This window comes from Mustela putorius, unplaced genomic scaffold, assembly GCF_011764305.1.
Source record: "Mustela putorius furo isolate JIRA1106 unplaced genomic scaffold, ASM1176430v1.1 tig00000224_pilon_pilon_pilon, whole genome shotgun sequence".
Classification (NCBI taxonomy): domain Eukaryota; kingdom Metazoa; phylum Chordata; class Mammalia; order Carnivora; family Mustelidae; genus Mustela; species Mustela putorius.
The window spans coordinates 25,196,659-25,218,545 of NW_025421321.1; the positions used below are offsets into that span (position 1 = coordinate 25,196,659).

A 21,887-nucleotide genomic window follows, 5' to 3' on the forward strand; every position below is an offset into this window, starting at 1 on the left:
ACCAAGTAATGTTATTCTTCTAAGCATCCAACGTTTATAAAATGTGTCATCTTCACCACTGAATATTTGAAAACATGGATATACTTGCCAGAATATCTGTCAGCAAACGATAATCTTCTATTTCACCCTTCTCAGGATTGTTTTTGGTGACCAATCCTATTGCCACACCTGCGACAGCAGATGAAATTGGAACTCCTATAATTGAGAAGAAGAGCTTGTATGTAATGTGTACATCAACCTAACACACATATTTATCATTCTGTTGATATTTAATATGTGAGTCATCAGAACCAAGCTGGAATTTGACGTCATCAGAACCAAGCTGGAAAGGTCATGTATCTACCTCATTTCTTCTTAAGCATATGAAAAAAGCCCCTTAAAACAAATAAACAGGTAATCACTTTTCTCACAAATATCTCTATAAAAATAGCACACTTAACTCTTAATAGAATCCATTTGTCTTTTTACTTTTGGTATGTTTATCTTCTTTTTTTGGAAATGTAACCATGTTATTGGTAAATCCCTCCAGCCTAAACCCCTCATCTCACTGCTCCATGAAAGCCATCAGTAGTTTTTTTTGTGTGTGTGTATCCTCCCAGAAAATTTGTGCCCAAATATGAATCAAAGTGTAATCTTTTGTTCTCTTTACTTATGGAAGCATAGTGAATGTGCCCACTATTCTGCACCTTGCCTTTTTTCACTTAATAACATACCTTGGATAATGACACATCATGCCACACAAAGTTCTACCTTATTCTTTTGAATGGCTGCTCAGTACTCCCTGAATGGATTTATAAGCCACATAATAGAAGTAGGATTACTGCGTCAAAAGGTATATGGGTTTACATTTTTATAAATCTGTCAAACTGCCTTCCAGAGTGTAGCATTTTATATTTCTACCAGCTGTATTTGAGGGTGCCTGCTATTTTATTTTCTTAATTCCTGTCAGATCTTTTGACCTTTGTTATATAAAGGGCAAAAGTGGTAGCTTATTGTTTTTAATTTGATTTTTTTATGAGTGAAACCAAACTTTTAAAAATGTTTATAAACTGTTTATTTAATTAGTTTATTTATTTAGGCTCCACACCCAGCTATGGAGCCCAATGCAGGGCTTGAACTCACAACACTGAGATAAAGACCCATGATGAGATCAAGAGTTGGATGCTTAACCAACTGAGCTACCCAGGCACCCCTTATATTTCTTTTTCTCTGAATTGCCTGTTCATGGCTTTCAACCATTTTCCTACTTGTTTGTTAGTCTTTTTTTCTTAATGATTTATAAAAGCTCTTTCAACATGAACAGTACATCTTTGTTAAATATAAATGTAGACTATTAAAGGAAATATATTATTTTCCTAGTCAGTTGACTTTGTTTATTGTGATTTATTTTCCTGTATAGAATTTTAAAGTTGTACGTTATCATGGTTCCTGGATTTTGCTTAGAAAGGTTTTTCCTAAGATTTGATAAAATTTTCCATGTTTCTTTCTTTCTTTTCTTTCTTCCTTTTTTTTTTTTTTTTTTTTTACAAAACATTTAAGGTTTTATCACTTGGAATTTAACTGTTAAAAAGGATTGTGCCAAGGGATATCATTTCATATTCTCTAAGCAATCTCACTTATGCTCTTGTTTTTAACCATAACCTATAATGTTGATGACCTAAAAAATCTCTCTCTCCTATCTATTTCTCTTTGCTACTAAGCTCTAGAGCTATACAGCCAATATGGCTATTGGACATTTCCAGTTAAATGTCCCCAAAGCATGTTATATGTATGTACATATATATAAAATATAAGCATACCCAATAAATCCTTTTTGTCTTGTCTTTCTTATCTTGGTTGAATGCAACTAAGATACTTGTCCAGAATCAATACTTTTTTCCTCATTTCCTAATATGAAGTCCACAAAGATCTAATAGTTTGTCCTTTAAATTTCTGTAGAAAGTTGTCCTTTCCTACTGAAACATCCATTGTTACTCCTTTAGTCTAAGTTTCCTTTATTTCTTGCTCTGATAACATTCTCCTTGTCTAGTATCCCCCGTTTTAGTCTCTCCCCCGTTTCCATTCTCTCCCACTTCATCCTCTAGGTCTATCACCTAAGCTGGGAAAAACTACCAAAAAGAAAATAAATCAGATTCAAATCACACCATTCCTCTACATAAAATTCTCCTGAGTTCCCCACTATTTGCTTTCAGTAAATTTTATACATGTTCTATGGTCAAAAACATTTGGGAATAGTGCATATAGAGATTCAGAATTCACAATAGCATTTAAAGCTTATTTAACTCATATTAAATAAACCTGCTTAACCCTGCTTAAATGTAGTTTAGAACAGAATGACTTTTTTTTCATGGTATACAATAATCAACATCCAGCAGGAACACTAGTCATAGATTACTGAGTTGTGAAATACTAGCTTTAAGTTCAAAATTCTTAACATAACAATGACTTTTAAAAGGTGGTCCCAATTTATTACTTAATTTTTTAAAATACATTTTAGAAACATACTATACGGCTTCATAACTTCGCCCATTATGTTTCTTTCACATGAAATATGGGTCCTCCTCCTAATGAGAGATCAACTACTCAGCCTTTAGAACCAGATGAAATGTAGCTGTCTTTATGAAGCCAAGTACCTTCAATCTAATTTTTCATCCATAATGTACATATTTTTGCCTTTTACCTATTTGAATTAATCTCCTTGATCTTGTGTTTTTTGTGCCTATAAGCTTTTTAGAAAACAGGTACCATTTGTATCCCTAAAGTAAGATAGTGCCTATGTGAGGAATGACAAGCATTCATGTGTTTGAGCTGACTTGCACACCCTTTGTTGGCTTTTTCCACAGGACTTAACATTCATTCTTGTCAAATTCAATTGTTTTCTATTTAGCTTCTTATTTTTTATCTTAACATTTTTTTAGAGATCAAAATTGTCATTTAACACATCAGTCATGCATTCCTTTTTAGCAGTATCCTTTTAATTAATTAGCAGGCACTAATTAGAATTAGTGCTCTAAGTCAATTCAATAATAAAAACACTGAAAGGGACAGGGCTTAGAAGGAAACATCTTCAGGCATTCCACTTGACCAAACCATCCTACTGATCAGATTTGCTTGTCTCCTCTGCTCATGCTTCAACCAGTTATGATGGCGCACTTATCATCCATCTCAATTTCTGTATCATTTACAGAAAAATCATGAGCTGCCAAGCTACTCTAGAAACAGTGTAAGCAGCAATCACCCTCCCCACTCCAAATCTGGTAATGTTTCCAAAGTGGAACATTATTTTACGACATGATTTATTTTAAATGAGTCCCTCTCGTCCCTTCTCTTCACAGCCCCCTCCTTCCTAAAAATACTTATAACCCTTTTTTTCTTAAATAATCTCTTTTAAGAGTTTTGCTAAGGGTGACTGTCAAGTTCACTAGGTTATGCTTTATAGAAAATACTTTACTTTTTTTTTTTCAAAATTAAGAACTTTTTGTGTCCTTCGTATATTAGTTTCTGATTTTTCAAATACTGCCAACATTGGTCAGGTATCTCATCCTGAAGTTCTCATCTTTACTTAGGTTGGGTTTTTGTCAAGACCAAAAGATCTGAATTCATTTAAAGCATTTAAAATTAAAGAAATTTAAAATAAAATTTAAAATTTAAAAATTAAAATTAAAAAAATTTAAAATTAAAGCATTTAAAGCATTTAAAAGCATCTTAAAATTTCCTTTTACTTTATCTTTCAATTCACCTTTTTGAGAATATGTTGTTTCCCAGTACAAAAATTTAAGACTGACTGAATGCAAGCTCCACCAGGACAGGGGCTTTGTTTTGTTCATCACTGTGTCCCAAAAGCTCAGTGCTTGGCACAGGGGTGGCATCTAGTAAAGACTGGCTGAATGAATGTATGAAGGTGAAAAAAAAAAGTATTTTACCAGTAAACTTAAATATCACCTTATGCTTTTCTGGCACTGAACACAACTAGAAAAGTACTTTTAGGTTGGTTTGTTTTGTTTTGTTTTTTGCTTTGGCTTAAGTTTTCGTCTTTCTAGATAGTGTTATTATATATTCACACAATTCTTCTATCTCATCCTTGGTTATAGTATCCTTTCTACTTTGTTTTTCTGTACTATAAATGTGTGAACTTAGGGGAAGCTCCATGTAGCCTCTTGAGTATCTTTAGGTTCCCTTCCTTCTTGAACAGCAACATTGGTGAGATACAGAAATTGTTTTTCAGAGCCTTAGCATGTTGACTCTTCCCCTTTTAGTGTTTCAAACTGAGAGAGGATACTGAACCTCTTATAGTCTTTCTTACTAAAATTCTGTGTATCCTTCTGTGCGTGGTACTGTTCTTCTCATGGTTTGCAAATTGAATGGAAGATTACATGGTTATTTTCCTTTACGGATCCTAAATACTTCTGCTTCCTGGTCCAAACTTTATTGGTGAATGGAATCAACTACAGAGCTCTTACCTTTTGGAAGGTAAGAAGGCTCACTGGATCACCAAGGCAAGTAAATAATTTCAGTGTTCTCCCTTTTACCAGAAATAAGAATTCTAGTAATTATCTGTATAGCCGAAGCTGCACTTTGTAACTATCTTGCTCTGGCCTGGTTTGATAATCTGTAATCTGACTTCTCCAGGTCTTATCAAAATGTAATTTTAAAGAGATTTTATATTTTATACTAATTAAATAGAGATAAAGCATTAGTAGCTTTGACACATAATTCTTTTACCTGCATCCATTAATGCTAAACTTCCACCACATGCAGATGCCATTGAAGATGATCCTATTGAAACAAAAAAATACTTGTTTATAATATACTGATTTTTTTAAATGTAGAAAACTGTTACTATTGTTTATTTCCTTATAAATATTCAGTATTCTTTCCTTCTTTCTTTTTAAAAGCAATTAAGGCAAGCTCTGTTAAACCACAAACTATAGGGCTACACAGTCCAATATGATAGCCATTAGGTACATGTAGCTACTATATTTAAATTAATTGAAATAAATTCAGTTCCTCTACTGTATAGTATGAAAATAATTTCCATCATCATAAAAAGTTTTATAGGACAGCAGTGCTACAGATTCTAAGAAACCTCCCAGAACAACCACCATGCCTCTTCTGTTGCTTAATCAGAAGGCAGTTAAAGATAGAGGATAGGCTCAGGCTCTCTCACTGGACCCTAAGTTATAGCCTAGTCACACCCTGTAAAGAACAAAAAGTCTCTAGCTTAAATTCAGCGGGGGTTTTTTTGTTGTTGTTTTTAAGTATCTGTGACCATCACTGTGACCTTTCTGTCTCTAATGGCCGTACTTTGCCTTGACGTGAGTACTTAATGTTAATTTAAATTTGATCTTTTAGATTTTATTTGAGAGAGAGAGAGAGAGTGCACAAGCAGAGGGAATGGCAGGCAGAGAGAGAAGCAGGCTCTCCGCTGAGCAAGGAACTTGAAGCGGACTTGATCCCAGGACCCTGGGGATCATGACCTGAGCTGAAGGTAGATGCTTAACCGACTGAGCACCCAGGCATGCTAAATTTGATCTCTCAGCCCAGCCACTCTCTCTGTGCTGCCTGCTTATATTTGTGATACTTGATAGGTGTCCCCTCCCTGCTTAATGGATCAGTCTCTTTTGTCCTTTTCTCTCTGGAAGCTGGCCTTGCTCTATGGTTTGTTTGTAAAAACAAATAACCCCTACTGGATCTGCTATAAAAGATACATAAAGAGAAATATTTGTTTTATATTGCTTTCAAAACATCTCATTAGCTAAGAACAGCGATTTAGACAGTCTATGATTAACTAAACACATTTTTCTTTTGTCATAGACTTGGGCACTGTGGTAATAAGCACAATGTAACATAAGTTATGAAAAGATTGTAACAGGGAATTCCGGTCTCTTTGACTAGAGGAAAACTTTATTTTAATATCCTACCATTTGACTCTAGGACTTCAGATGTTACTCTTATTGTGAAAGGAAAATCCTTGGGGATAACAGGATACAAAGCTTTCTCAGCAAGAGCACCTGAATTAGAATAGAAAATAATAAGCATAAATGTACTAAGTCCCCATAAGAATACCATGTAAGTTTATACATTTGTACTCACCATGCCCAAGTTCTCTTCTATTCACCCCAGTTACTTTGCCAATTTCATTAGTGGCATAAGGAGGAAACTTAAAAAACAAAAAAACAGATACATAAACAGCTGACATGGAAAGACCTAAGATATAGTATCAATATAATAAAAGAAGTTACAAAATAGTAGAATCCCATTTTTTTTAAAAGTTCATTTATATACACAGAAAATGTGTATCTGAAATTTACATCAAATTACTAAACGTAGCTATTTCTAATGTGTATTTGAACCAGAGTGGGAAATGGACAGTTATGGGGATTCACAATGTAAGTTTCTATTATGTTTAAATTATTAACACTGATGAAGTATTATATTTTTATAAGAAAAATATATACAAATTTAAAAAGAAATGCTCATTAAGGGGCGCCTGGGTGGCTCGGTGGGTTGAGCCTCTGCCTTCGGCTCGGGTCATGATCCCAGGGTCCTGGGATCGAGCCCCACATCGGGCTCTCTGCTCTGCGGGGAGCCTGCTTCCTCCTCTCTCTCTGCCTGCCTCTCTGCCTGCTTGTGATCTCTGTCAGATAAATAAAGAAAAAAATCTTTAAAAAAAAAAAAAAAAGAAAAAGAAATGCTCATTAAGGAAATAGATCTTTTCCAGTAAGGGTTTTCTTTTAGTCAGAGGTTGCAAACTATTTTATTTGACCAATATAGTGTCTCAAAGGAATATGACTTAGTTGCAATCATTTAAAATACTGGGAAATACCCCATAAAATCTTGGAATTCCAGTTTAACAAATATTTTTAAAAAGGAATACATGAATCTTCAAGCATCTGGATCTAGCAGTCAATTTTCAGGACTGCAGTCAGTTTTTAGGAGATAGACAGAGAAACTTGCTGGGTTGCACCATGAGTGTGTAATCAGCAATACCCAGACTGCAGGGACCTCTACAGGTAAATGGCTCTGGGACTTCAAGAGACAGATTAAAAAGAAAAGAACATGTTGGAGAAGAAACTATAGATTAACAGAGACTTACAGAAATACCAAATTAAAAAAAAAATGGACAAGATTATAGAATACAGTATACAGATATATACCAGAAATGCAAGAAGTAATTACTATAAAATCTAGGAGAGTAGTTACTTTCAGGGAAAGAAGGGTGTTGAGACTAGGATGAAAAGCATAGAGGGGCTTCAGGGGTGACTGGGAACATTTCTATTCTCTGATTTCAGTGGTGGTTTTAAGATTCTCTGCCTTATAAAAACTCATTATACCATCCTTTGTTTTATATCATTTTCAGTATCTGTGTTTTATTTTACAATAAAAAGTTTTTAAAAAAATGAAATGAGGTAGCAATAACAGCCCATATCCTTTTACTGCCCCTCTCTTCACTTCTGTTGCCAGTCATCATCTAGAGGTGCATTTTTCACAGCTGTCCTTTTTATTATTTATTTTTATTTTTTTAAAGACTTCATTTATTTATATGACACAGAGAGAAGAGAACAAGCACAAGCAGGAGGAGCAGCAGGCAGAGGAAGGGGGAGAAGCAGGCTCCCCACTGAGCAAGAAGCCCAATGTGGGGCTTGTTCCCAGAACCCCAGGATCATGGCCCAAGCTGAAGGCAGACACTTAACTGACTGGGCTACCCAGGTACCCCCACAGCTGCCCATTTTAAAGACTGCCATCCATGTGCTGTGCAGCTCATGGCAAAGGATATGCTTTACTCAATTATAATTCCTTTCTGGCCTCTGCAGCATCACAGTATATTAAGAACAGGATATTTATAAGGGATGCAAATCTGTGAAAATCTCTAGGTTTCTGTATATTCTCTATTAATCATAGTATGCTCAAAAAAAATTGAGATGTTGGGATTCTGGGCAGCCAACAACAGTCACTCAGAAGTGAAGTGACTTGCTGCTTTCACACTAGCCTTCCAGCAACTATGCTCCAAATACTAAAAGTGCTAGATATGTCTAGTGTGCCTTAGGACTTAGTTGTATATCAATTCAATCATGAACTCTTAATAGTTTCACATAAAGCAATTTACTATTAAATATCTCAGAGTTCTTTTACTACTAATCAACTTAGTAAAAATATGAACATTTAAATGAACTAAAGGGAGGAGGTGATTTGTCATCTGAGGCATTGAAAAGCCCCACTTTTGTTTGATACCAGTGAATGGGTACAATGTTTTCTTGATTAAAATAAAATTGTCTACTATAATTTAACTTTTATGTATGACTCAGAACATGAAGTTACTGACTGAAAACTATGACTTATTTCTCTAAATTCCCTTCTGCATGCAATAAAAGAACATGCCCAAATCCACCTTAACAGATAAATAAAATCAGCATAGTAAAATGTTAATAGTAGAACCTAAGCAGTGAGCATATGGGTATTCACTCTAAATTTCTTTCAACTTTGCTATATCCTGAAAATTTTTCATAAAATATGAGGGATAATATTCACCTTACCTCATAGTGCAGCATGAAATTTTTATCTTTTATTCCACTACAAACAAAAAGCATAATATTAAAAACATCATATAAATACAAAAAAAATAACTTCAATAAGCAACTAAAAAGATTTAAGGGGATTTAAAAAATAATTATGTATTAAAGAGAGTTGGTCTGAAATTGAAAACCAGAATCAGAAGGGTGAATATAAGAGACAGTATTTTTTTCTGGGGTTTTATGAATGAATTTTACGAAGATTTAGTAAAACAATTTTGCTTCAAATAGAAACACTTAAATATTCTATTTGTATAATAAGACAGTAGACATTTACTTTTAAGCATTAGTAACTGCTAAGAGAATTAAATTTTATAAATACATTAAATCTCAGAATTATGATCTTTCTCCAATCAGTATGTGAAATGAACATCAGTAACTGAAATGATATAGGGGAGAGGAGGAGATCAGACAGGCAAAGATTTTTCCAGGGTTTGAAATGAGAAATGTTATGACTATATCTAGAACAATGAGGAAAATAAGGATGAGAAGAAATACAATTCCTGGAAGCAGGAAACCAGATTTATCTACAACTGAGGAAAAGATGGACATATTCAGGGTCTTAGCACAGTGTCCCCATTAAGTGGGTGTATTACAAAAGGTACCTCTCTGTGCAAAGGCTTGAAAAATCCTGGGTTAGGGCTAAATCTGCATAACCATAAACCACAATCTGAGAAGAGAAATTTAAAAACTTACAGAAGACTAAAGGAATAACAGATTTGAGGGGCTAAAGAGGAGGATACGGATCATTAGTGCAGCACCTCCATTTTACAAGATGAAGAAACCAAAGGCCAACATGGCTGACTGATATGTGCCCTCTCATTTACACAGGTTACAGACCTAAGACTAGAATGTAAAGAGGTACCCTGGCCAAGTCCAGGGCTCTTTCTTATGCAGCCGTGTCGTTGCCTTTTAGAAAAGAAAGAAGTCAGTGTGAAAAAGGGCAGGACAACCAAGTTTGGGCTCAGATGGGAATTTAAAAAGTTTAAGAGCTCCCCCAAAAGGATTATGATTACAATAACAATCTCGCCTATACACATAGCTGTATTGTCAATTCTGTCAGCTATGTGAAAAACAATTACTGATGCCATCCTCAAGATACTGGGGGTTATCCTCATCAGTTGAGCAGTAGGAAGAGGGAGGCAGAGTCTTATGGTCTTCTGAGATCCTTACCAAGGGAAAGGGAAGCAAAAGTAGGCATTGAGCAAAGAAAAGAACTGTGCGTGGTATAGTAGCGCTGGTGAGGACTGTAACATAGGATTCTCATCATCTGAAATTGATGAACAAGATTTTACTGCTGACTCTTTAGGAACAGAGGAGGAGAGCCAAGTATTTCTGAACATAAATTTCAATGTGGCCTGGGATTAAATAAGGCTTTTTTTTTTTTTTTAGCTTATTAACAGCCTCCAGATTCTTTTTAGCAACTGAGACTCTTTCTTATGTTTTTGCTCTCTTCTTTATAACAAAAAAACCTACCCATATCTGTCCTGAGTTCTAGAGACAGAGACTAAACTGACTGTACCCATGTTAAAAATACACTATAAACAGAAAAATAAAGTAGAGATAAAGAGATAATAGGTTTAAAAAAGTAATAATAATAATATACTACTTGAGCTTCAATTATATACTGGAACATTGTAACTTACTTTAAAACATATCAAACATATGTTTTAGGACATACCAACACACTTTAAAAGTTACCAAAAAACACAACTTACTTTATGGCTGTTATAATTCGATCTGACTTCATACTAGATTCTAATGAATCAAATGTAACAGTACAAAGCACCTAAAATAGTAAGAAAAAAACCTGTCAGGTTTTAATTTACTAACAATGAGGAGGAAAACTAAAAACATTTCAATAACCCAATTAGCTATTAGAGAAATGGGATAAATAAATTCTATACAAAACTTGTCATGCTAGAGTAAACATTTATTCTTTCTATAAATATGAGAGCTATGTGGAAATCTCAATAACCCAAAGGTCTAACATCGTAGACTACTATGTAAAGAACTATACTAAGTGCTGAGGGAGGACAGGAAGAGGATGGTATGTTTGTAAAGCCTGGCTATAAAGGAAGCCTCAATAAAGGTCTAGCCAGGAGGGGAAAATAAGATGGGATCAGAGAGGGAGACAAACCATAAGAGACTCTTAAAAATAGGAAGCTAATTGAGGGTTGCTGGAAGGGGGGAATGAGCCAAAAGGAGTAACTAGGTAATGCGCATTAAGGAGGGCATGTGATGTAATGAGCACTGGGTGTTATATGCAACTGATAGATCACTGAATTCTACTTCGGAAACTAATAATACACTAAATATTAATTAACTGAATTTAAATAAGAATTTAAAAAATAAATAAGTAAAGGTCCAGCCTATAAACTGCCTACATAAAAAAAAAAAAGTGCAGTCTTCTTTGGAGGAACATAATGTAATCCAAACTCATCATTGCATCAATCAAAACATCCAGGATAGGGGCGCCTGGGTGGCTCAGCGGGTTAAGCCGCTACCTTCGGCTCAGGTCATGATCTCAGGGTCCTGGGATCGAGCCCCGCATTGGGCTCTCTGCTCAGCAGGGAGCCTGCTTCCTCCTCTCTCTCTGCCTACTTGTGATCTCTCTCTATCAAATAAATAAATAAAATCTTAAAAAAAAAAAAATCCAGGATACAACCAACAGAAAAATAGGAAATGGTACCCATTCTCAAGAGGAAAGATAATGAGTAGTTTGCCCCGAGCTAATTCAGATGTTGGATTAACAGAAAAGGATTTTTAATAGCTCTTATAATTATACTCAAAGATATAAAGAAAAACAAATGGAAATTCTAAAATTGAAAGATACATTATCTTATGTATCTTGACAGGAGTCAATGAACATGGAGAAGGATAACAGAAATTGCCAAATCTAAAGAACAAAGAAGGGGTGTGGGGTGGGGTAGGGAAAAACATACCCTCAGTGAACCTGTGGGACAATTTCAAAAGGACTAATATATATACTTACAATCCCATGAGGAGAGATAAGAGAATAAGGTAGAAAAGATATCTGAAGAAATTATAGCTGAAATCCCTAAAGTCTGATGAAAGACACAAATTTACAGATTCAAGCTCAGGAAATTTAGCATGATAAATACAAAGAAAACTACCTTTTCACAGTTATATTGTTAAAAACCAAAACAGAAAGAAAATCTGGAAAGCACCCATATGAAGATAATAAATAGTATACAAGGAACAAGAATTTGAATGCATCCTGACTTTTTATTAGGAAAAAAATAAAAAATAAAAAAAGGTAGAACGTTCTTTTAAGTGCTAAAAGAAAAAAGCATTAGCCTGGAATCTAAATCTTGCAAAATACATTCTTTGTACATAAAGGCAAAATAAAGATATCTTCAGAGAAATGAAATGTGAGAATTTGTTGTCAGGTCCACAGGACAATAGTAAAGAAAGTCTTATCAGATTGAAGAAAACAATGCTAGATGGAAATTTGGATCTTCGGGAAGAAATACAAAGCATCAGGAATTATAAATACATAGGTTAATAAAATAATAAATATAAATAGGTTAATAAAAAAAATCTTTTCCCTCCTAACTTCTGAAAATACATGATTATTTAAACTACAAGTTATAATACTGCCTTGTAGAGTTTATAATACATAGATGTAACTTTTAAGAAAGACAATTATAGCACAATGTGTGATGTAGTACTAAGAAGTTAAGGCTATACACTCTACTATCTATTATAACCACTAAAAAAATAATGCAGAGTTACAGCTAGAAAACAGAGACATATTAAAATGGAATTTTAAAAAAATGTCTAGTTAATTCAAAAAGAAGGCAAAATAGAAAAATTAAAAACAGGGGGCCAAACAAAAATAATGAAATGACAGGCTAAATTTAATCACATCAGTAATTAAGTTGATCATTAATGGACTAAACACTCTTAAAAGGCTGAGATTGTCAGAAGAGCTAACAGAAGTATGCAGGCTATCTTAATGGAATTATTTAAAAAAATTTATTAAGGGGCGACTGGGTGGCTCAGTGGGTTAAAGCCTCTGCCTTCAGCTCAGGTCATGATCCCAGGGTTCTAGGATCGAGCCCCACATCAGGCTCTCTCTGCTACGTGGGGAGCCTGCTTCCTCCCCTCTCTCTGCCTGCCTCTCTGCCTACTTGTGATGTCTGCCTGTCAAATAAATAAAATCTTTTAAAAAAATTATTAAAGGCATAAAAGAAAACCTGAATTAAGAATGAGACTATTTATTGAAAAGACTGTGATTTAAATTATAAAAATATAATTTCTCTCTCAATTTATAAGTTCAGTGCAATACCAATAAAAAGAAAGATTTTTCTTTTCTATAACTTGATTCTAAAATTCAAATGAAGGAACAAATGTACCAGAACAGCTAAGACAATTTTGAGAGGCAGGGAAGAATAAAAAGGGAAGATTTATTTCTCGCCTATTAATATATACCTGCAAAATATAGTAGCTAAAACAGTGTGACACTGACCTAGGAAATTCACAGAATGATAGAAGAGAATATAGTCCAAAATGTATTTATAAACTTTGAATACAGATAAATTGATATTATAAGTCAACAGAAAAAATGAATTATTAGTAAATGTGTTGTAAACGTGGCTTACTCTGGAGTTTCCCATCTCATACCAATTCTAAGAGTAAATGCCAAAACAGATTAATAGTCTAAATTTGACAGCTACTAGTAGAAAGTTAATAAAAAAAAAAAACAAACTAGGTGCCTAATTTTGTGACTTTGGGGGTAAGGAAAGATTTCTTAAATAAGACTTTAAAAACACAAATCACAAAATAAAAAAGGAAAGCATTAGCAACATCAAAACTAAAGATTTCAGGTTCACTCTAGACAAAGAGTAGGTTACCACAAGCCAAATTAAAAGGCTTATGATAAAGAGGGAGATAATATATTCAAATTCTGGTTACTGAAAGGGATTAATGTTTAAAACACATTAAAAAAAATCACTTAAAAATAGGAAGAAAAAAAGGGTAACAACCAGATAATTCACAAAAGAGCAAACCCGAACCAGGGCCATCATATTGCTCAAGTTTATGTGATAAGAGAGCCCTGAATGGTGTGCAGCCCCCAGGGTATGATTTATACAGTGATGACACTGACTTATTATGATATAAAGAGATCCTCAGCTGCACAGGGAAATACAAACAAAAGCAAGGAATACCAGTTGGTACCAATTTGACTGGCAAATTTAAAAGTAGTGATTAATAATGAGTAAAAGGAGGAGGTATAAAGCAAATACCATACAAAAAACAATGGATACACATATATGTTAAATATAAGAGCACAGGTGCTAATATAAGGGAAAAAATAGGACTGAGGCATAGGCTAAATAAAGAAAACAAATGAGGGCCCTGAAAAGACCAAAAATAAACAATATGCTAAAAACTAAGTGTGGACGCCTGGATGGCTCAGTGGGTTAAAGCCTCTGCATTCGGCTCAGGTCATGATCCCAGAGTCCTGGGATGGAGCCCCCATAGGGGCTCTCTGCTCAGCAGGGAGCCTGCTTCCTCCTCTCTCTCTCTGCCTGCCTCTCTGCCTACTTGTGGTCTCTGTCTGTCAAAAAAAAAAAAAAAAAAAATCTTAAAAAACAAAAACAAAAACAAAACTAAAGAGTGTATGAGTTACTCAATTTTGTGTATCAAGAGTAAAAGAAAAATATCATATATGATAAAGATACCAGGTAATTCTAGAAAATGCAAAGCAATTTATAGTGACAAAAGCAGATCAACAGTTGCCTAAGGAAGGGGAGGGGAGCAGGGAAGAAGGGATTATAGAGAGGCAGGAAGAACCTTTTGGGGGTGACTGGTATGTTCATTGACTTTGGTGACAGCTTCCCAGTTGTATACACGTGAAAACCTATTAAACAGACACTTTAAATATGTGCATTTTCTTGGATGGCAATTATACCTCAAAAAAGCTGTTAAAAATATTTTTTTTAAAAGTCAGGTGTTAACAAATTCCATATGATAAAAATCTATACTGTCTACATAATGTACTTCTGTGAGATGTAATTAAGCAACCTGGAATCAGCAAATAACTACAGCATTTTATATATATTACCTGTGTTTGTCCCCTCTGAAATAATGCTGATCCATGAAGAGTTTTAAACATATCTACCTCACAATTTATATTCCGAAGTGAAGTCAAATCTCGACCATCGCACCTATAGTAATAGAGGAAAAAAGTATGTAAAGCAGTGTTCAGAATCAGAAATATCACCCATTATTTCTTATTCCTACCAAGGAGTGCTCAACTCCAGCTGTGTAACGTATCACCTGAGAAATTTAAGAACTTTAAAAAATAATACAGATACCTGATCCCCACCCTAAATCCCACTGAATCACAATCTCAGGTTGTGACCCATTCACTTCTACTGTTAAAGAAATTCTGCAAGGCAATTCTGATGTGGATTCAGGGTTGTGAACCACAAGTCCCACAGAGAAACAGTCAGACACATCCACACATTTTTTGACACCCATTTATGAAATACCCTAATTCTTTAATGTTCACTTAAAAAAAATCATTTCCTTGCTTTGAGCAAGTTGCCACTTTCAAGACAACTTACAGAGGCACATACTTCAATTCCATCAAAAAAGGATATATTTACCTTTTGTATTCATTTAAAATAATACTTCTAAAAACCTCCTTTGCAACAACATTGAAGGATTCTATTATTTCGAATGTATCAGCCTCTGGAAATTTTTCTACAGAAAGAAAGACAAACCAAAACAAAGGTTTTCTCTTTTTAGAAGACACGATTTCTCTTCAATTCATGGTATCAAATCAGTTCATTATGGTAGTAAACCAAGGGAATTGATGCTGAACTATTTAGTCCTCAAGCAAACAAAGCAGACAAATCAAATATTCTCAAGTAGGAAAGACACAAGTATTATACCTCAAACATATTGTTATTGAGAACTTAATTTGTTTTCTACCGGAACAACAGGGCTTTGTTATTAGTTCTCTATTGTATTATGTTACTAACAAATCCAGCCATCTTATTAAAAGGTCTGAGTGACACTTTTAAGATTAAGAGTAATCACCTTCAATGTTTTGCCTTAGGAACTTTTCTCTTAGTCTGCAAATAGAGAAATAATTTGCTTTGTATGTTACAAGTCCCTACTGTTGCCTTTTTAGTTAACATTTATTAATTTCTTTCAGGAACCATGTGCTATACATGTTTCTTTTTTAATGCCTTTAATCTTTCTAACAACTTATGAAGTATATTTTATTATTACCACCATTCTAAAGAAGAAAAAAAAGGCTTAACAAAGTACATTGCCTGAGATCATACAGGCAGTGACAGATAGAACTGTGACCCGAATACAGGTTTGTCTGCCTTTCTAGGCTTATGTTTTTAAATGTTAAGCTACTTTATCAACTGATTAATACCAAGCCTTAAGCACTGTTCTCTCAAGCATTTGGTTTATTAAATATAAATTTCACCAGGACATAAAAAATGGACAGAGAGAGATATACATATTAAGAAATGTATCTTTGTTAGGAATAATTTTTAAGTATTATACTTTAAATGTCATACTTGGTACACATTCAGTTTGTGACTGATATTTACATAATAAAATGCTTTGCTTAGTAATTTCTAGAGAGCTAAATTCTCTAAAATCTTAATTTTACAATTCCACAATAGCATCAGTTAACATTTTTTGAATACTTGGTTATGTGGCAGGTACAAATGCAGATGACTTACCTATTTAAAGTAAACCAGATATTATCATAATTATTATCATAATACCATAAACCAGATATTATCAGTATTACAATTTCACAGATTAAGAACTCAAGAATTTTAAAGAGTATTTTTCACATTTTCAAATGACATGATACAAAGTTTTCCATCATAGAGTGTAAGAATCTGATCCAGAAAAGATTGAGAATATTTCACATTCAATGTTTTACTGGTGCCCACTCTATCAGGTACAGTGCTGACCACATTTGCAGAAGTTAAAGATTTTATTTATTTATTTAAGAGAGAGAGAAAGAGCAAATACACATGCATATGAGCAAGGGGTGGGGCGGTAGAAGGAGAGGTAGAGAGAGAATCTCAAGCGGATGTTGTGCTGAGTCCCACATGGGGCTTGACCTCATGATTCTGAGATCATAACTTAAACTGAAATTAAAAGTCAGATACTTAACTGACTGAACCACACAGGTCCCCTTATAGAAACTTTTTTAAAAAATTTTATTTATTTTTCAGAGAGAGAGAGCGAGAGCGCCAAGCAGGGAGAACAGCAGGCAGAGGGAGAAGGAGACTTCCCACTGAGCAGGGAGCCCGATGTGTGAGTCTCTCTCAGGACCCTGGATCATGACCTGAGCTGAAGGCAGATGCCTAACTGACTGAGCCACCCAGGTGTCCCTCACAGAAGTTAATTTAACAGTAACCTTGGGATGCATCATTATTTACCAAAGATAAAACTAAGGAACAAGGAAATAACTGATTCTCTGAAGTTAATAAAGCAAATTTTACCTTTTAGTTGTTCCTCTGTATCCAATCTTATCTTGTTAACAGCTTCGTCTCTGGAAATCTAAAAGAGAGATGAGGTTCAGTATACATAGAAATATGTAACATTTCTATATTTACACTTAACAATTAACATCGTTACGTTGTCAATTGCTAACAATTACATTGTTACAATTAACACACGTAATAGTACTCAGATTTCTCTACTGGCAGTATTCTTTAAAAGATTAGAGCTAGTTATTGATTTATAAGAAATATTACCTATTTAATTCATTCAAATATATTTACACACTTCCCTAAAACTTGCATTAATCAACAAAAGGAGAATGGAGAAGCAAATAACTACACTTTTACTTAGCTTTCTGTTTAGAGGTTTTTAATAAAAATTCATAAATCAGATTATGTGAATTATGACAAAAAAGAATTCCCAGAACAATTATATAAGACAAAATTCAAAAATACCTACTTTATCATGTTCATAATCAGTGAAAACTGCATACAGTCTTTCCATGGAGAGTCTATTTTAAGCAAAAAATAAATGTCAGCATAATAGTTCTTATGTTAATAGTATAACAATACTATTATGAACAAAATTGCAATACTTAATAGTAAGATAAAATATTTAATAAGCATTTCATAAAGAATTTTTAGAAATGTATTTATTGTTCTTTAGCACAGCTAATCTGTTTACTATTTATAATACAATATACCAAATTTCTTTCTCCTCATCTGTCAGGTAAATCACTCACAGGTACTATGCTCTTCCTTCTTAATTGTTCAATTTATTTCACCTTAGAGTTTTCTTACATACAAACTTTCTCTCCCCACTCTTTTTTTTTTTTTTTTAAGATTTTATTTATTTATTAGACAGACAGAATCATAAGTAGTCAGAGAGGCAGGCAGAGAGAGAGGAGGAAGCAGGCTCTCCGAGGAGCAGAGAGCCCGATATGGGGCTCGATCCCAGTATCCTGGGATCATGACTCGAGCCAAAGGCAGAGGCTTTAACCCACTGAGCCACCCAGGTGCCCCTCTCCCCACTCTTTTTCAACTTCTTGCTTTTTTTCTATTCTCTCCACTTTGGCTGTTATTGCAGGCAACTGTTTTGTTGGGGACAATTTTACATCTCTTTAGTCTCTGACTGACTGATGACTGTAAGACTGATACTAAGGGAAATATTAAGTTTTTCAATTTATTTGAAATAAAATGAAATACTCTTCTGGTAATTTCATTCATACTTCCTGAGTGCCTGCCTATAAGCTGGCACTGTTTTAAGCACTGGGCATACAGAGGAGGTTATACTTGATTTCTTTTCAAGAACCTCAACTGTTTCCTTAGATATTCAAATATCTTATGATTTATTCTTTTTCCTTGTTTGACACAGATATGCAGATTATCTGAATCTTAACCAGTAAACTCCCTCCCCTTTTCATTTGAGACTCAAACTTAGGCACCTGTAGTGAGAACTGGCTTACCCTTTTTAAAGCATTAGACTGGCATTTATGGCGCTCACTTTGAAAATAGAAGGATGCCATATAAGAAGTAATGCATGCATGCTTCCATGGGAAGTTTTTAGGCTTACAATTAAATCTGGTAATGATTTTCAAATTTTCTTTTGTACAGATATTCTTACTTATGAATGTATTCCACAATCTCTGGTGAAGGGGTAAATAACTTCTGAGGTGTCCTCTTGGTAACCCCAATTTCTTTTACCAATTGCTGGATGCCCTGAATTATTTGTTGGGTATATTTTACCCCCACTTTAATAGCATGGCAAAAGTCCTGTTGTAAAATGTTCTCCGCAGAGGCTTCCATCATCACTAAAGGGAGGAAAAAAAGATTGCCATTGAATCTTTTACCAGTATAGCATTTTTAAGCACCTTGACACAACATAAACACCACAGATCAGTTTTGCTTATTAATGGTATATCAACCGTTTTAATTTCTTTCCTTCGAATCAGCATCCTTCCAAAATGTAAACAGCAGTAAATGAATAAAGAGACCTTAATACTTGAAATTAGGTTTACAGCTTTCAATTTCGTAAAGATTTCTCACAAAAAAATGAAACAAAATAAACTATGCATACTTATTTATGAAATAAGTTTTGTGATATAATTCAAATACCATAAAATTCCATCTTTAAAGCTGCATTTTTAATACATACTTAAAATGAAATTTAAAAATATCAATAAAGTAGGAATCCAGTGAATTTTTTTTTTTAAGATTTTATTTTTATTTATTTGTCAGAGAGAGAGAGGGCAAAGGCACGCAGAGAGGCAGGCAGAGACAGAGGGAGAAGCAGGCTCCCTGCCAAGCAAGGAGCCTGATGTGGGACTCAATCCCAGGGCACTGGGATCATGACCCCGAGCCAAAGGCAGCTGCTTAATTGACTGAATCACCCAGGCATCCCAATGTTTTCTGTTTAACAATTATTTGATGTGACCTCCTACTCAGTTCTCTCATTGTCACATTGTCTAATGCTTGCACAGGTGGGGGGAAATCTTTTGTCATGATACTGTGTCAAGTAAACCAACTAGAGGACTGTTACTACTCCCATAAAAAAGCTGCTTTTATGGTTTTGCGATAGTAAAACTCCTGTATAAAGGAGGGAAGCGCCAAGTAGCAATTCTGGCTCCCAGTGTCACTTCCAGTAATATCTGCTATTCAGGTTTGGCTTTGGTTTCTGCCAGGCAGTTTTCTGCTAGATTCCTGCCTCCTCATGTGTCATTTTTGGCCCTTCTCAATTTGTACAGTTAAACATCATGCAATGCACAGATGTGATGGTAACTATCATATTTAATATTAAAACCACATAATGTTGTCATTAAGATTTATTATTATCTAATCATCACTTGTAAAGCTTTTAGGTCTAATCTAGAATGAAAAAAATCTTTTGTGCTTTGTATTTTATATTGGAATTTCAACAGTCAGTTGAAGCTGACCTGTGAAACTAAAACAAAAGATCTAACATTGTGTCATGGAGTTCCAGAAAGAGAGTATAAAGATGGCAGGCTGAAAAGTCCTGGAAAAATAATAGCTGAAAACTCTACAAATTTGGCAGAGACATAAATGCACAGATTCAAGAAGCTGAGTAAACCCCAAACAGGGTAACCCAAGGAGAGACATATCCTAATTAAACTTTGGAAAACCAAAGACAAAAAGATCTTGAAGCCAGCCAGAGAAAAGTACCTCCTCACCCATATGGAAAAAGCAATTAAAATATTAGACTTATCATTGGAAACCATGGAGCTTGGAAGGGATTGGCATATTATATTTTAGGTGTTGAAAGAAAAGAACTGTTGACCCAAAATCCTATGCCCAGTGAAAATATTTACAGAATAAAGGAATGAAGGAATATATATTTAGGAATGAATTGAGATTCTTAGATAATTAAGAAAATTTGTTACTGGCAGACCTACCCTAAAAGTATGGCTCAAGGAAATTCTCTAAACAGAAAAAATAAAAAAAGAAACTATGGACTATCAGGAAGAAAAAGTACTGCTAAGCAAAAATGTGGGTAAATACAATATGCTTTCCATCTCCTCTTGAGTTTTCTAAATTATGTTTGATGGCTGAAGCAAAAGCAAAAATTATAACTTGGCCTACTGTGGTTCTAAATGTAGAGGAATATTGAAATGACTATATTACAAATGGAGGAGGGTAAGACAAGGTCAGGTTTCAGTACTTCTTTTGAGGCGTAAAGCAGCTTTTCTGGCACAATGATACCATGATTATACTTATATTTTTCTTCTTATCAGTATTCCCATGACATCCTCCCTCACTTTTCGCAGAATTAAACTGGAGATTTTTAAAAATCCATTTGATGTATGTAAATTATGCCTCAATAAGTTGATTTAAAAGAAAATATGAGAGAAATAATATGGTAAAGAAATCAATATTCCTTGACTTTGTTTTCACTAATTAGACTTCAAAGCAATTCATTTTTGAAAATACTTTAGAAGGAAATTCCTTAGTTTTTTTTTATCTATAGATCTGTGCTGTCCAATTTGGCAATTACTAGCTCCATATGGTTCTTTGCATTTAGATAAAACTGTGTAAAATTAAAAATTCAGTTCCTTGGCTACTCTAGCCACATTTCAAGTACACGGTAGCCATAATCACACATAAAACATTTACTTCATTGCAGAGTTCTACTGGACAGCATCACCATGTATACCAAAAATTTACACAAAAAAGTGCTGTCTAAATGACTGCTGTTAACCATTTTCAGTAGCTGAAGATTAAAGATTTTTTTTTTAAAGATTCTATTTATTTATTTAACAGACAGAGATCACAAGTAGGCAGAGAGGTAGGAAGAGAGAGATGGGGGGACAAGCAGGCTCCCCGCTGAGCAGAAAGCCAGATGTGGGGCTCAATCTCAGGGCCCTGGGACCATGACCCGAGCTGAAGGCAGAGGCCTTAACCCACTGAACCACCCAGGTACCCCTAACGAGTTTTGAGATTAGTTGAAAACTGTGAATTCTAGATACAAATTTCTTCTTAAATAGTTACTGGTATACTGTTTCCTAAATTATATCCTAGCATAAATAGAAAGATCAGTGATATTAAGTGTACCAGTTGAAAGCAAGCAGAATGTGCAGAATGGTGCTGAAGTCATCTAGCAGCCAACCGCATGAAGAAATTATTCTTGTTTTTTAGGCTTTATTCCAAAGATTTGTTGGATTACTAAATATTTTAATAATGATATGGCAGCAATTACTTTTTTGTATTTTTCTATCCCATAAGTTCCATAGTGATGGTATTGGACTTGGGCCCAATATTAAGTTTGACACATGAACATGAAGTC

General features: G+C 34.4%; 1 protein-coding gene and 1 long non-coding RNA gene across 7 annotated transcripts in view; one reads left to right on the forward strand and one right to left on the reverse strand.

Moving 5' to 3' along the window:
* The window catches only part of LOC106004474, a 56,552-nt gene that overhangs the window by 18,829 nt on the left and 15,836 nt on the right, over positions 1-21,887 (forward strand). For 3 of the 5 annotated variants that reach the window (XR_001177487.2, XR_001177489.2, XR_001177486.2), the window contains one exon: positions 136-1,807. This is a non-coding gene — a long non-coding RNA (uncharacterized LOC106004474). Of the gene's footprint in view, positions 1-135; positions 1,808-4,368; positions 4,601-21,887 lie in introns of those variants that run through there. The other 2 variants (XR_001177491.2, XR_001177490.2) reach the window with 2 other exon arrangements.
* PNPT1 (polyribonucleotide nucleotidyltransferase 1) overlaps positions 1-21,887 on the reverse strand; it is a 47,124-nt gene that overhangs the window by 10,912 nt on the left and 14,325 nt on the right. For both annotated transcript variants that reach the window (XM_045077858.1, XM_004780302.3), the window contains 11 exons: positions 18,714-18,900; positions 17,550-17,601; positions 17,090-17,147; positions 15,212-15,308; positions 14,665-14,767; positions 10,289-10,359; positions 8,535-8,571; positions 6,094-6,160; positions 5,922-6,011; positions 4,723-4,776; positions 89-195 (listed from right to left, as the gene is read on the reverse strand). In XM_045077858.1, the coding sequence (XP_044933793.1) occupies positions 89-195; positions 4,723-4,776; positions 5,922-6,011; positions 6,094-6,160; positions 8,535-8,571; positions 10,289-10,359; positions 14,665-14,767; positions 15,212-15,308; positions 17,090-17,147; positions 17,550-17,601; positions 18,714-18,900 (923 nt within the window). The remainder of the gene's footprint in view (positions 1-88; positions 196-4,722; positions 4,777-5,921; positions 6,012-6,093; positions 6,161-8,534; positions 8,572-10,288; positions 10,360-14,664; positions 14,768-15,211; positions 15,309-17,089; positions 17,148-17,549; positions 17,602-18,713; positions 18,901-21,887) is intronic.